The sequence below is a fragment of the Lagopus leucura genome, unplaced genomic scaffold (genome assembly GCF_019238085.1).
Source record: "Lagopus leucura isolate 7727_CA_CO unplaced genomic scaffold, USGS_WTPT01 Super-Scaffold_100009, whole genome shotgun sequence".
Classification (NCBI taxonomy): Eukaryota; Metazoa; Chordata; class Aves; order Galliformes; family Phasianidae; genus Lagopus; species Lagopus leucura.
The window spans coordinates 2,641,497-2,656,643 of NW_024962266.1; the positions used below are offsets into that span (position 1 = coordinate 2,641,497).

The 15,147-nt window shown below is 51.7% G+C and overlaps 2 protein-coding genes across 3 annotated transcripts; both read left to right on the forward strand.

Annotated features, from left to right (window-relative positions):
* The first annotated feature begins 99 nt into the window (after positions 1-99).
* ARPC5 (actin related protein 2/3 complex subunit 5) lies at positions 100-5,686 on the forward strand. Its single transcript, XM_042874161.1, has 4 exons — positions 100-278; positions 452-524; positions 2,224-2,400; positions 4,557-5,686. Exons 1-4 carry the CDS (start codon positions 136-138, stop codon positions 4,617-4,619), a joined length of 456 nt encoding a protein of 151 aa, XP_042730095.1. The 5' UTR covers positions 100-135; the 3' UTR covers positions 4,620-5,686.
* A 1,897-nt stretch (positions 5,687-7,583) lies between these two features.
* NCF2 (neutrophil cytosolic factor 2) lies at positions 7,584-14,564 on the forward strand. Of its 2 annotated transcripts, XM_042873685.1 has the most exons (15): positions 7,584-7,773; positions 7,865-7,947; positions 8,132-8,240; positions 8,881-9,015; positions 9,125-9,232; positions 9,887-9,946; positions 10,432-10,475; positions 10,668-10,809; positions 11,201-11,263; positions 11,780-11,855; positions 12,771-12,814; positions 13,221-13,372; positions 13,441-13,552; positions 13,696-13,852; positions 14,316-14,564. In XM_042873685.1, exons 1-15 carry the CDS (start codon positions 7,600-7,602, stop codon positions 14,411-14,413), a joined length of 1,557 nt encoding a protein of 518 aa, XP_042729619.1. In that variant the 5' UTR covers positions 7,584-7,599; the 3' UTR covers positions 14,414-14,564. The 2 variants fall into 2 exon arrangements, with proteins under 2 accessions (XP_042729619.1, XP_042729618.1); XM_042873684.1 differs by having other exon boundaries at positions 13,696-14,408.
* The last annotated feature ends 583 nt before the right edge of the window (positions 14,565-15,147 follow it).

Consider the following 15,147-nt stretch of genomic DNA (forward strand, 5'->3'; position numbering starts at 1 on the left):
CCTCACCCCGGGCTGTCTTCTCGCGTCGCTAGAGCGGGCCCCGCAGCGCGCCTGCGCAGTGCGGCCGGCGGTAGGCGCCTGCGCCCGGGGACGGGCGGGGCGGCAGAGCGCGGAGGCGGCGGCGAGCGGGCGGCCATGGCCAAGCACACCGTGTCGTCCGCCCGCTTCCGCCGGGTGGATGTGGACGAGTACGACGAGAACAAGTTCGTGGACGAGGAGGACGGAGGCGACGGGCAAGCGGGACCCGACGAAGGCGAGGTGGATTCGTGCCTCAGGCAATATCCTTCCGTCACGGGGCGAGAGGAGGGGTGGGGGAGGAAACGATGGCGGGCCGGCCGACGGGAACCGGGCGGCTGAGCGGGGCGAGGCGGTGCGATCCTCGACGGGCCGCCCCCAAAGCCGGGCGGGTGCTGAGGGAGCGCTGCCGCTGCTGCTCCTTAACGCCCGGCACAGGGAACATGATGGCCGCGCTGCAGGCGGCTCTGAAGAATCCGCCCATCAATACGAAGAACCAGGCCGTGAAGGTGAGCCCGGCGCTTCCTTAAGCGTGCCTTCCTGTCCGCGTCTGCAGAAAGCCGGGCGCTGGGACGTGTCCCGACATCCCCCATCTCTGTCCTGGTCTAAAAACCGCAGCTCGGACGTCTGCGTGCCTTTATAGAACGCTTTGAGTTGGAGGAGACCTTTAAAGGCCTCCCGGTCCAACTCCCGTGCAGTGAACGGGGGGCACCCACAGCTCCATCAGCTGCTCACAACCTGGTGCACCTTTAGCTGGCTGCCCCTCAGCTGTACGTGCTGTACCTGGGTGGGTCTGGCACATCACAGCCCGCCCCTGCTGCAGATCACGCTCCTCAGGGCAGCTTCCCCAGCTCAGCACCAAACGGCTGCAGAACCGCAGCCAGCAGCGACTGAGGAAACGGCTAGCACAGCCAGACCTGGGCCTACAAAAAAGGAAGAACTGGTGGTTATCGCAGCCAATCAAAATTAAGCCGTTGGAACCTCAGCAATCACGTGCACTTCCCCTTTGACAGAACGCAGGAGAGTGCTGCTTGCACGTAATTCTGTATCTCCCCAGAATGAGCCTTGAGTCATTTGTGATTGCAGTGGCGAGAGGAAGAGGCAGATGGGAGGAGATGGGAGGAGATGCTGAGCAGAGCCTCACAGCTCTGTGCTCTGCTGCTCTGACACCAGACTGTCCTCAGCAGACCCCTGGTGGAGGATCTTCCCCGAGCCCCTTCCCAAGGCATTTCACAGAGAACCAGCTGGTGTTTGTTGCAGACACTGTCTAAAAGCACAACCAGCTTTATCTTCAGATGAATGACTTGTTTCTGTTAGATCTGTACTGAAGTTCTTAACAATACAGTGCAAAGGTAGTGCAACTGGAGAGGGCAGAGCAGCTGACTTTTTGTGTTTCACTAAATATTTAGTTGTCCTTATGCGACTTAAGCTTTGCTCAGAGCTTTTCATGTGAGAAGTCTCACTAAGTCAAGTGACTGTGAAACTTGAAATAAGGAAACTAAAGATCGATAATGCAAGAGTAAGCTGCTAGAAGCATTTGTATAATGGAATTATTTAGAACTCTAACAAGCTTCAGACCTCTTCTCTTTCATCCTCCCTCAGTTAGTGATGGATGAACAGGAACAGTCACTTTCTGCTGATTGCGTGGCTAATCTAGGGCTGTAATCATGCCACACAAACTCCTGGGCCTGAAATGACATCCACACTGACTTGCAAATGGTCATTAATGCATAATATTGTTAATGCTGCCAGACTGTGTCCTCTGCACCTAGGACAGGAGCTGATTTTCCTGAAAGCATGTGGCTTACAGCAGTTTTTCCTTCCAGCGTGGCCAGTGCCATTTCCATGGAATATAATAATTGTGTCTCGTTAAACAGGGCAAAGATATGGGAAAAGCTCTGGTAACAAATAAGGCCAGCCAAGTACTCAATACTTACCTTTTTTGGAGCTTGTCAGAACTTGAATTTCAATATGCAAGTTAGTATTTAGCCCTAACCTCATTTAATGGATGAAAAATTGCAACAAGCAGAGAGGCAGAGAAACGTAGAGCAGAGCAAACTCACAACTCCGTTACACTATTTAGCATTGAAAGACAATTATTAAATAGAGAAAGTATTATAAGATTTGTGTACAAACTGCTCTACTCAAATGTATTATTTTGCATCTTATACAAGAATAAGTCTCTCTGCCTTTCTTACCTATTGACAGGATCGTGCAGAAAGTATTGTCCTGAAGGTCCTCATCTCATTCAAAGCCAACGATATCGAGAAGGCAGTCCAGTCCCTGGATAAGAATGGTGTTGATCTGCTAATGAAATACATCTACAAAGGCTTTGAGAGCCCCTCTGACAACAGCAGTGCTGTGCTGCTGCAGTGGCATGAGAAGGTGTGTGTACAGAATGTGCTCTTCCTCTGGGTTTTTTGTGGAACAGGTTCCTGGGTCCTGGGCACACTCACTGAGCCTGGTAACAGCCACCCTTTGCCTGGTGAAACTAAAATAGGTTCACAGGATCATGGAATTGTTTGAGTTGGAAGGGACCTCTAAAGGCCATCTGCTCCAACCTCCCTGCACTGAACAGGGACACCTGCAGCTCCATCGGTGCCCTGCCCAACCTGAACTTGGGTGTCTCCAGGGACGGGGCACTCACTGTATCTCTGGGCAACCTGTGTCAGTGCTTCACCTCCCTTATCGTAAAAAACTTCTTCCTTATATCCAGTCTTAACCTCCCCTCTTAGTTTGAAACCATTTTCTCTTGTCACGTCAAAACAGATCCTGCTAAGAAGTGTCCCCTTTTTTCTTACAGCCCTCTTTTAGATAGCGACATGCTTCTCTTAGTCTCCTCAGAGCCTTTTCCTCTCTATGCTGAACAGCCACAGCTCTCAGCCTGCCCTCACAGAGGAGGTGTTCCATCCCTTAGGTCATTTCTGTAGCCTTTCTCCGGATGTGCTCCAGCAGGAGCATGTCTCTGCCGTACCAAGGACTCCACATCTAGATCCAGTACTCCAGATGAGGTCTCACCAGCACAGAGTAGAGAGGCAGCATCACCTCCCTCAGTCTGCTGGCCATGCTGCTTTTGGTGCAGCCAGGGATACAGTTGACTTCCTGGGCTGCAAGGGCACATGAGTGGCTCATGCCCAGCTGCCGTCCACCAGTACCCCATTTTGACTTACGAAGAAGCAGAATTGCTTCTGACAGGTTCTTAGTTATAGCAAGTGAAGTATTTGCAGGTAGGCTAATACCGTATAAAGAGTTAAACTGGAGAAAAGTCTCTCTAAGTACTCAGCATTCCCCAGGAAGTAACCCAAGAGATGCTCACCCTTCCATGGCTGGCCCTTATGTGAGCTCAGGGTGGAGCCACCCTGGCTCCACCCCTTCTGATCATATGGGAAGCACAGATGCAAACAATTTGGTTGTTCTCCCTGGCCCAGCCACACCCCTTCAACCAGGTGCTCAATCACCAATTCACATTGTGACCTAGCAGTTTCCCTACAGCCCCCAAGACCTTTTCATCAGGGCTGCACTCTATCCTTTATCCACCAGCTTGCACTGATAGCAGGGGTTGCCATGACCCAGTTGCAAGACCTTGCACTTGGGTTTGTTGAGCCCCATGAGGCTCTCCTGGGCCTGCTGCTTGGCCTATCTAAGTCTCTCTGAACAGCATCCCATCCCTTGGCACGTTGTCTGCACTACACAGCTTGGTGTCACCCACAGACTTGCTGAGGGCACACTCGGTCCCACTGATGAAGATATTAAAGAACACCAGTTCCAGTACTGACCCCTAAGGATGTCAGTACCTGGCTGATGTACCTGTAGAACGCTTTCTTGTTCTTTGTGTCCCTTGCCAAACCCACTTCCAGTTGGGCCTCAGCCATCCTGACCCCACCCCTACACAGCCCAGCAGCATCCCTGTACTCCTCCTGGGGTACCTGTCCCTGCTTCCTTTGCCAGTGCATTTTCTTCTTGCTCCCTTTGTTTCCTTGGTCTCTTAACTCCCACCCGTAAGCTTTCAACTTGTCTGTAGCCATTCTTGATGAGCACTCTGCTCCTCTCATGATAGAGAAGGAACACCTCCCTTCCTTCCTCACCTGTCCCTTCTGACCAGCTCGGAGTTGTCCATAACCACACTGTGCCAACAGCCAAGTGCTGCGTTTCCCGCAGTGAGGAGTCCTGCACGTTCAGAGTTCTGTTGTTCTTCCTCATTCTTCTGATTCCTTAAGTAACAATCCTGCATTTAGAGTTTGATTTATGTGTATTTTTTTAAGTCAGACTGGGGCAAACAAAATAGTTCAACATAGTGGTTCAAGGGGAAGGAAATAGAATTTCGTTCCTTGAGGGAAGCCAAATTTGCAACTTAGTTAGGCAGGGAAACAAAAGCGTGTTAACTTGCTGTCCCTAAAATGAATGCAGCCATGCTTCCCTGTTGTTGTTCTGGGTTTGAGCTGCTGAAAGGTGCTTATTTGTATACGGTGGGGAAGTCCAACCAGCAGCTGGTTGGGTCTGTAGCCACGACTTGCTGCTCACTGCCATGTTTCTCTTCTCAGGCACTGGCTGCTGGTGGATTGGGGTCCATCGTCCGTGTGTTGACTGCCAGGAAAACGGTTTAACTCCAGCAGCAAATGGCTGTTTGCTCTCCGTGGTGTGGGAAATGCTGGTGCAAAACCCACCCAGATGCCATTGCTGCCCCGTGGGCAGCACCTGTCTCTCAGCTTGCCTTCTCGCTGCTTCTTTCGTACCTGACAAGTAATGCATATCGTGATCTCTTTTTGTTAAACTCTGGAAAATTATGAAGGTGCAATTTTATTTCTAACAGGACTATTTGGTACTCGAGCATTTCAGTGACACGCATAGCTACATTGACAACATGTTTAGATTGATTTGTATTTGTGTATAATTATGGCAGATTTGGGCCTGACTTTCCACACAAGTGCTGAGGGACGTAGGGCAATGTCTTAATCCTTTTTGCTAGCCAAGCAGTGTTCTGATGTAAGATAAATATTTGAAAAGTGGGGCAGCTGCAAACGTTGGTAACTGGACCATGTTTCCTTTGGTCAGCCTCTGAGCCTACAGCAGTGAGTAGGACAGAAAAGAGCAGCTTCCCTCTGACCGATCGTCATTCCAGTAAGCCAGGTATTTTCCTTAACCTCACACCTCGTGGCCTGTTCCGACGTGCTGTGCTCAGTCAGGGGCCAGGTGAACAGCAGGCAGATCACAGCGAGGGTGGAGCTGTCCTTCCTGCACTTCGTATGCTAGAATTTAAAGGTCCATTTACACTGGAGCCCAGTCCAGGAAGCTTTTTATTTTGGGAACTAAAGATCCTACACAGGAGAAGAAAAGGGACGTAGTCTTGAGGCTTACCAGACAGTTGACATTCCTGCTGTACCACAGCGCATTAGTAGACAAATGAAAGTTCCAAAATAAAGAGGAGTATTTTAAAAAGGAATTAAGGAAGCCCTGGGCATCCCAGCCCACAGCTCACCACTGAAGGTTAGGGCCAGGACTGAGACACACAGTTTTACATTTGCCATTTTACAACAGTTCCGTTGTGTGAAACGGTTGGGGGACTTGTAAACTCTTTGCTGTTTTTTGATATCTGCTTTTTTTTTTTTTTTTTTTTTTTTTTTTTTTGTAATAAAGACCAGACAAATAAATCGTCACTGAATATTTACTTGGAGTCTGAAATATCTTGAGGCTAACTTCTTTTTAATTCTGCAGGCAGCTGAATGCAAGGGCTGACCAAAGATAAAAAGCAAGCCCTAGAGCTTCTCCCCTCCATTATTTATCTTGCTAAGCTTGCTTTCTAGCAGATGTTTCTCCTTTAAGTCATGGCAATACGTGGCATACAAGAAAATCTGAGGTTGTTTCAAGACATTTAAACAACAGGAGATGTTCCAAACCAGGATTGCTAGAGGTGTCCCTGCCTGCACTCAGACTTTAACTATGGAGTGACGTTCCCAGCCACTGATGCTGTATGCCTTCCCTAAAGGAGAAAAACAGGCAGGGTTGTTGCAGGGGGTGAAAGTCCTGATCTCATGGTTGGGATTGTGTTCATCTCTGGCATCTCCAGGGGATGAACCTGTAATCAACTTTCCAAAACCAAGCAAAGTCACAGTGGACTGGCTCCCTCTGTGTGGCATTGGACTAAGAAAGGCAGCGGAAGAGCAATCTTCAGGTTTTCCAGATTCCCCTCAGGGTATGCTATGAAGTATTTAGGAACGGTTATAAAGATGTGTTTATTTTGTTCCTGTGTGCTCAGGGATGCACGAAATGAGCCTGCCTGCAGGCGCAGCGTAGGAGGGCAGAGCTGAGGGAAGGCCTCTCTTCTGCTGACTGCTGCTGACTGAAACGGGAAGGGGCAGTGAGCTCAGGAGCACGCTGTGCTCACATCACAGCACGGTGCATCATGCTGGCCCTGCTCACCCATCTGCCTCCAGAGCAGCGTCACATGATGGGCACACTCCTATCCCTGGAGATGCAGATGTAGGACACGAGGAAGTGCTGATCTGGGCTCTTTTTGTGTCTCTTCACTCCAGCAATGATGATAAAACCATGCATACTGTTGCAGCGCAAACTTAAAGGCGACTACTGCACACTCGCTGGATTTCAGGCTGTCCTGTGCCATTCCTACCAGCTCTCAGTGACTTGTGCTTGTGCTTCAAGAGGCTCACAACGCAGATGGTAACATCCACATTCCTCACTTCAGACAAATAGGTTTCTCCTTCTACTAAACTGAGAGAAAGGGGAACAAGAGGCTTGCTCTGTTACTAGAAAGGCAGTGCTTATCACAGCTTCAAAATTGGAAGCTGTATGTGAGGTTAAAATTAGCAGAAGGAGCAGTTGCTATGTGCACTTGCTGTGCTTCAGATCTCATCTGTGTGCAAAATGCAGGTGAAATGAGCACTTTCCACAGGAGGGATCTTACATCCTCCCCCACATCCCTGGCTCCAGTTCTGGGATCAACCTGGGCTAGCAGATAGCCCAGCCAGCAGGGCAGCACCCCAACAGGGGGGAACCATTGCTGGATGGGAGTGTGAGAGCAGAGCCCTGCAGGGAGGCCATGAGGGTGCACGGAGGTCTGCAGATGCGCTCTATCACACTCTTCAAACCCAGCCCTCAGCAGATCAGGTTTCTTCTGAGCAGTAGAGCAGAAGTCTCCTCCACGCTCTCCCTCCTGCTGTTGGCATTATCTATGGGGAAGCCTGAATAAATACACAAGGGCAAAGTCTTGCTGACAGCTTTCAGATTCTTACGAAACGCTTATGATGGGCTGCAGCACTCACCAAACAGCTTTGCAAGGCCAACCTCAAGCCAATAAACCCCTCCAATGCTGGCACCCCCACAGAAAGCCCCCAGAAGCACAACCCGAGGAGGAGAAGCTGCAATGCAGGCACAGCCCCAAGTGGAAGCCCGTAGCAGCAGGGCAGTTCCACTTCCCCATCTCGGGGCCACGCTGCTCTGACACCACCAGGGCCACTTCCTGGTGGGTTTGTGACACCAGGCGGGCCGTGGGAAGGCAGACGTGCAGCCGGGAGGGGCTGGGAGAGGGAGGCAGACACCGCGGGGAAGGCTGGGCGCACCACGTCCATCATGTCGCTGGTGGAGACCATCCGGCTGTGGCAGGAGGGGGTGTGTGCTGCGGATGGCAAGGAGTGGCACGCGGCCCTGAAGGCCTTCACCGCCGTCCAGAACCCACCGGCCAAAATCTGCTTCAACATCGGCTGCACCCACCTGGTCCTGGGGCAGCTGGCCGAGGCAGAGGAGGTAAGGCACAGCTCCCAGTGCTGCGGGGACACGTCGCCCAGTTCTCCTTGCAGATGTTCCCTTCTCGCTCCTCTTGCCCCGCTCCCTGCAGGCGCTCACCCAGAGCATCAGCTGTGACAAGCACCTGGCCGTGGCCTACTTCCAGCGGGGAAACGTCTTCTACAAGAGACACAAGTGAGTGCATGGCTTCGGTTTTACCCCCCCCCGTTCAGCTGGTGGCTCTTGGCTGAGCAGCCGTGGGCAATGTGGGGGGCCGAGGACTCAGCCCTGAGGTGAAGTGCTTACGTGGGCTACCAGAACACCGTCACGAGGAGGTGGAGGGGCCTTGGGAGCCTCTACCTCGTCCTCTCCTCCCCAGCTATGAAATGGCCATGAAGGATTTCAAGGAGGCTCTGGCCCAGCTGCGAGGCAACCAGCTCATCGACTACAAGATCCTGGGGCTGCGCTACAGGCTCTTCGCTTGTGAGGTGATGGAAACCAAACGGTGTTTCAGTCTCGGTCAACAAAATCCAGGGGAAATGCACCCAATGGTTTTTCACTGGACTCTTCATGTCCAGAGAATGGCATGGAGCTGCGTGGGGTGTGGAGCACAGCGCGATGGGGAGCAGCCGAGGGAATGGGACGGGGCAGTGTGGAGAAGAGGAGCTCAGGGGAGACTTCACTGCTCTGCAGCTGCCTGAAAGGAAGCTGTGGTGAGGTGGGGTCGGCCTCTGCTCCCATGTAACTGCAATTGGATGAGAGGGAATGGCCTCGAGTTGTGCCAGGAGATGTTCAGGTTGGACATTAGGAACATTTCTCCTCCGAAAGAGTGGTGATGCAGTGGCACAGGCTGCCCAGGGAGGTGTTGGAGTCACCATTCCTGGAGGTGTCCAAGATGTGGCACTGAGGGACGTGGTTAGTGAGCATGATGGGGATGGACTTGGTGAACTGAGATGTCTTTTCCAACCTGAAGGATTCTACAATTCATGCCTTGCAAAAAAATCAAGCATGCTAGAGTAGGAATAGAGAGCTGGTATTACCCAAGATGTCATCAGGGTAGCAAAAAACACCCACAGCAAGGGTCTAGTGCCTCTAAAAGACCATTCTCTGGCTCCCATCCCTCTGCAGATCCTTTACAACATCGCACTGGTGTATGCGACCACGGAGGACTGGAAGAAAGCTGAGGAGCATCTGACACTGGCAATGAGCTCAAAGAGTGAGCCCCAGCACAACAAGATTGACAGGGCAATGGAAGCCATCTTGGTGAGGAGCAGCAGGTCTCAGCTCAGTGCCTGCCTATGGAGGTCCACGACTAGATGATCTTAAAAGGCTTTTCCAACCTTAATGGTTCTTTGATTTCTCCCTGCTTCAGAAGCAGAAGCTCTATGAGCCAGTGGCAATTCCCACAGGGAAGCTGTTTCGACCAAACGAAAAGCAAGTTGCTCAACTGGAGAAGAAGGACTACCTGGGAAAAGCCATGGTAAGAAAGGAGCATTAATGCTAGCCACGTCTGCAGGCTGAAGAGAGATGCCGATTGCCCTCTCTGCCTTACAGCCACCAAGAACTGAGCTGTGCTTGCTGAGCACAGAGATGCAAAGCCAGCCCAAACCTTGGGGATGCTGCAGGCACCAGGACTATGTAGGAATAGCAGAGTTAAGCTCACAGAAACACCCTTTTATCTGTGTGGCTCAGCATGGCCCATTTTCACTTTCCTTAATGAGAAGTGAGGGATGGTCACTCAGTGGTGAGATGGGAAGGTCCCACCAGAGCTTCAAACCGAGCCAAGATATTTGGTGCACAAGGGAATTAAAAAAAAAAAAAAAGGAATTATTTAAAATCTGACACCCGCAAGTAACCTCCAGTACTGGCTCTGCTCAGCCTGAAGCAGCTCAGACAATTGAGCAGGGCTTCTCCCACATTACTGTGGAAGGTCCAAGCACGAGGGTGCACCCTCAAGCTCAGGCACTGGGAGGCAGAATGGACACCCCAGTGCCAGCGCTGCCACGGAAAGCAAACCCAGAGCACCCACACCCAAAGAGGTTGACTTGGATGGAAGCAAAGGAGGACAGTGGATGTCAGAGATCAGAGGTCTAAGAGGAGCACCAAGTCACAGCATGTCTTCCTTTGGCTGTAGGTGGTGGCATCCGTGGTGGACAAGGACAGTTTTTCAGGATTTGCTCCCCTCCAACCGCAGGTAAGGAATCAATGCCCTGCAGTCCATGTGGTGCAGAGAGCTTCAAGCATACACAGGGATACCAAGCAGAGCTTTGGGCATACTTGGGGGTGGGGGACATCTGGATGAGAGTGGTGAGCAAAGAGCAGCGTCACCACCCCAAACTTCCTACCACGGCCAGAGTGAGGAGGAAGCTACTCCCACATCTCAGCTGCTTCCTTCACCAGAGGTCACAGCCCAAGCCTACTCATGTCTGAGCTGAGGTTATGGGGAAGCCAGGCCCTGAGCCATGGGTGGGCCTTTGGGAGCTCGGGGAGGTGACAAACCCTCCCGTAAGATTCATAAGGGCTGAGTGGAGAAGGAAACTGATGACCTGATACCAGTGAGAGAAGGAGGGACCCACGCAGGGAGGACGACAGGCACGGGAAAGGACTGCAGGACGTTTCTGCGAAGCAACCCAAATCCTCCAGATTATGACGGATTTCCTTCTGTCTTCTTGTTCACAGGCTTCTGGGCCTCCACCCAGGCCCAAGACACTGGAAATCCTCAGGTAGGTCGGATGAAACATCAGCAGCATTGCTAACAAACAGCCTGGTGCAGCCATGTCCTGCACCATCCAGCTGAGTGTTCAGAACCAGTGGGAGAGAGGAGGAGAGAAATGAGGGAGCAGAGCTTAGGCCCCCTGTGAGGTAGAACAGCGGCATCACCTCCCCTCCTGACATGATGCTGGCTTCCATTCCAGGGCTCTTGAAGGGCAGCCGCACCGCGTCCTGTATGAGTTCATACCTGAAACTGCTGAGGAGCTGCAGGTCCTGCCTGGAAACATCGTCTTTGTTCTGAAGAAAGAGAAGGACAACTGGGCTACGGTGATGTTTAATGGGAAGGTATGGGGGTCTGCTGGCACAAAGGGACTACAGAGGACTGGTAGGGCAATTATGGGGTTTCTGAACCCAGTTTCCCTGCATCCTGTATTGAAATCTGAGGGCAGATGGCTATAGGCTGGTAGAAGGAACCTCCTGGTGTCCTGCTCCTGTTGCTCCTACCAGGCAGGGGCCAGATGTGCTGCTTTGCTTGCCTGACCACGTGTGCCCAAGCTGCCCATCATAAGTACCACACAGAAATCATTCCCTTATCTTCAGTCTCCTGGATGGTCAAGTAATCATCTCAAGATGATCCAAGGCTATTCACAGGGCTGAAACTAGACGACCTTTTCACCCCAGGCAGCCACTAACCCCTGAGTCCCAACAATGCTCCTCCCTTGTCTCTTCCCTGCAGAAAGGGATTGTCCCCTGCAACTTCCTTGAGCCCATGGAGCTCCAGCACAAGCTGCACGTCCAGGTAAGGAGCCCAGGAGAAGCTGGTGGCCCCAGGACATCACATAGATCACCCAGCAGGACCCACGCCTCAAACCTTTCTTCCTTTCAATGCTGTGGGACGCCTGGTTTTATGGCCTTTTCAGCACAAGCTCAGAGCCTGCAAAATCTGTGCAGACACCATGCTGATGATCCCTGGGGAGGGAGGTGGTAGCACTGGGGAGGTGAAGGGGCAGTGAATTCACCCTGCAATTCACTGATTCAAAACTCCAAACACACCTTGAGAAAACAGGTCTGGACATACTCATCAGACACTGCTTCCTAAATGGCACTGTCTTCTGAAAAACTGTCCTTGTTTGCTCTCACAGAGACCAGAACTGCCCTGTTCCACCCCAAATCAATGGACAGTAGGCAGAACTCAGCCCCAGGACTCCTGCCTCGAGTGGCAGGAGGGGGTCCCCAAGGCAGCAGCACCCCGGGGACTGTACCTGCTCCCCTAGGGATGCTGAGTGCCAGTGCTGCCCTTTTCCTATCGGCACAGGACGAAGCCCCACCTGAGCTTGACATCCCTGAGCCACCCAGCAGCACTGCTCCAAGGCCCCGGCGGCCAGCACCAGGTCAGTGTAAGGAGGGAAGGAACGGGGGAAGCTGTAGGGACAGTCTCTTGTTATACTGTGTCCTATGGAGAACCAGGGCTGGGGGCCATCCCTGCTTCTTTTGGGGTGCGGGCATTAAAAGAGGAGGCAATACTGCAACTGCAGCACTGAGGATGGAACAAAATAAAGCTCGAGGTCCTCTTTTTGCTTTTAATTAGGGCAGCAGCTAATGGAAAAAAGGGCCTAGGGAAAGCAGCAGGGCAAGTGACCCAGCTTGCATAAGACCCAGAGCAGAATGTGAATTACAGGCTTCTCCGTAAAGCAGGGCAGCTGGGATTATCTTAGTGCTAGGCCAAGTTCTAGGGAGCTACAGGAAGGAGATGTGGCTGGTGTGTCTCAGCACCTGGGGCAGGGGTGGTGGCACCAGGGCCACGCAGATACTTGAACATGGTGAACCAAGGCAGGCACTGCCAGCTGAAAGTGTGGCTTAGGGCTCCTGTTTTGTCTGCAAATTCCCATATTTAAGGTTATTTATTAGCTGCCAGAAGCAGCCATGTGACAGTGGGCAAGACAGATCACTGTTTGTGCTTACAAATGCATTGGTATGTCAAAGCCCATTGAGGAACTGCATCCCACCTAATGTTCCAATTCCTACAAACACAGAACAGGCCCTACCATGTGAGCACCTGAAATACAGCAGGCAAGGCAGAGCCCTAACCTCTTTTCTCAGTGGTTACTGAAGAATCCCACAGAAGAACCTCATTGCAGCTGATACCGATCTGTTCGAGCAACCACAGCTGGCTTCAGGGCTGGGAGGTGCTGCTGCAGATGACAGTGGGTGTTGAAGGGCTGAGAGGATCTGGAAACACATTTAAGCCCACAGCAGTAATGCTTATGCTGTTCCACTTGTTGACCTACCTTATCCTGCCTCCTCAGACTTCGTTCCTGTTGCATCAACGCAGCAGAGAGAAGCCAATAAGGTAAGACCTTGTGCTGTGGTGGAAGGCAGAGCCCAGATCCACGTTATGTACAGCTTGGGAGGTCTCTTCCAGGAGAAGCAGTATCCCAAATGAGAACAAGTGCAGAGGGGTGGGGGCACACCTTGAGCCCACTCACTGGGAAGCCACACTGCGGTCACTAGGTGCCCAGTGCATTGCTGCATTCACTGCCAGGCCAAACCCAGGGCAGGCAACCAGCCACACGCGCAGCATGGCTTTGGTGGCCTGCTCCAGAAGTATTGAGGACTGCCAGCATTCAGTGAGATGGTTTCTTGAGCTCAGCTGTCACTCAGCAGTCCTATGCCCCAGTTCCTTTCCCTGCCCATAGCCAAGCTCCCCATGCTGTGGGAGCAGGGAGATCCCTGACGCCTCAATTCCCCACCTGCAGGAAACCGAACCGGCCGTCCCCAAGCCCTACGTTCTCAAGGTGCATTACAAATACACAGTTGCCACGCAAGTCAAGCCAGACCTGTCCTACAAGGAGCTCCTGGACCTGGTTTGCGACAAGCTGGAGCTGCAGCCTGAGCACACAATGCTGAGGTGAGAACTGCCTGCTGCAGGAGCTGAGTTTTTGTGGCTGTCCCCTTACCTGTTCCTCCGGTGCCCAGGTACAAGCCTGCAGTTAGCAGAGAGCTGGTGACTCTGAGCACGCAGAACCTAGAGGCAGCATGGAACCACAGCAAGGATCGGTGCCTGACGGTGTGGTGTGACTGCACAGAGGTCAGCAGCAGCGACCAGCTCTTCTGCTGGTGCTGACAAGGGGCTCACTGGCACAGGCTGAAGCCTAAGCAGAGCTCATCTGCCACTTTCTGGTGCAAAGCAGAAGCCACGGGGTGACTTCACCAGCTTCTTTCCTGCCCTAGGGAGAGGGATTTTTACTTGACAGCAAACCAGAGGAGTCGCAGAAGGCAACAGCAGAGACGGGACCAACCCAAGTAGTAGCACAGTACAGTTACGAGGCCACACAGCCTGAAGACCTGGAGTTTCAGGCTGGAGATGTGATACTTGTTTTATCCAAAGGTAACAAACTGCAGTCTGCCACCTCCAGGTGGAAAATGGGGCGAGAAGGTTTGCATCGAATGCAAAGGCTTCAGACCAGTCAGAAAACGTCACAGGGACAGCAGGTGGAAGCCAAGGGAAAGGACACACAACCTGCTGTCCTAACAATTGCAAGATGGGAGAGTTTCACTTCAGCTGTCTTCAAGATCGCTGATCAGTGTATTCTTGCTTCCTTCTGACCCTGCACCATGCCCAGAGCGCTGTCATTCCAATTCCTCTCACTTGGCACCCTTTCCTGGCTGCTTTTCTTTTGAGGTTTTTCTTACCTCATAAACTTTGCTGTCTCTTTCTCTTCTGCACTCCTCCTCCCTGTCTCCTGTCACCTCTCCACCAGGCTATTTACCTGCAGATGATCTTAAAAATGGGTAATCGTGCTCCTGCACATCCCTAGGGTGATAAAAATGGTGTCAATTTTATCTTGCAGTGAATGAAGACTGGTTGGAAGGGCAATGCAATGGCAAGATAGGCATCTTCCCCTCTGCTTTTGTTTGTGATGGTAACACTAAAGACCCAGAGATCTGATTTCAGAAGTGTAAGGAGACATGGACACTGAAAGAAATTAAGAATTCAAATGTTGCAACTAAGAAGTTCCCACATTAATCACTGCATCTGAAAACAGACCTAGAATATTATTGCTACATGTATTAAAATCTTCATTTTTGTGTGTGTGTTACCTTTTGTGTTGCTATGTATAAAACACATTAAAAAAAAAGTCACTAGCAATCTCCCTGCTAGGAGTACAGTCAGTCCCAAGGACTTTGCTTACCATCAGGCTTGGTAGCAGCAGCTCTACCCCACTCACCTGCCCTGGGCAGAGCTTCCACAAAGTAAATCAGCCGCTTGCCCAAGGAGGCTGTGGATGCCCCATCCCTGCAGGCATTCAAGGCCAGGCTGGATGTGGCTGTGGGCAGCCTGATCTGCTGGTTGGAGACCCTGCACATAGCAGGGGGTTGGAACTAGATAAGCATTGTGGTCCTTTTCAACTCAGGCCATGCTGTGGTTCTGTGAAAATCAATGGAAAAGCAGGGAAAAACAGACTGGGGAGCTTGGAAAGCTTTGGACCAGGAGCTTGCAAAGAGAATCTACTTCCTTAAAACATCACTGCTAGCCTCAAGAGCCGAAATAAGAGACACCATGCAGCCTCACCCTGCACCAATCAACACTTATCCTATACAACTGCATTACCTAAATCTCATATTTATTTTAAAAGGAACTTACTCTGGATTAAAAAAAAAAAAACAACCAACCTCACAACC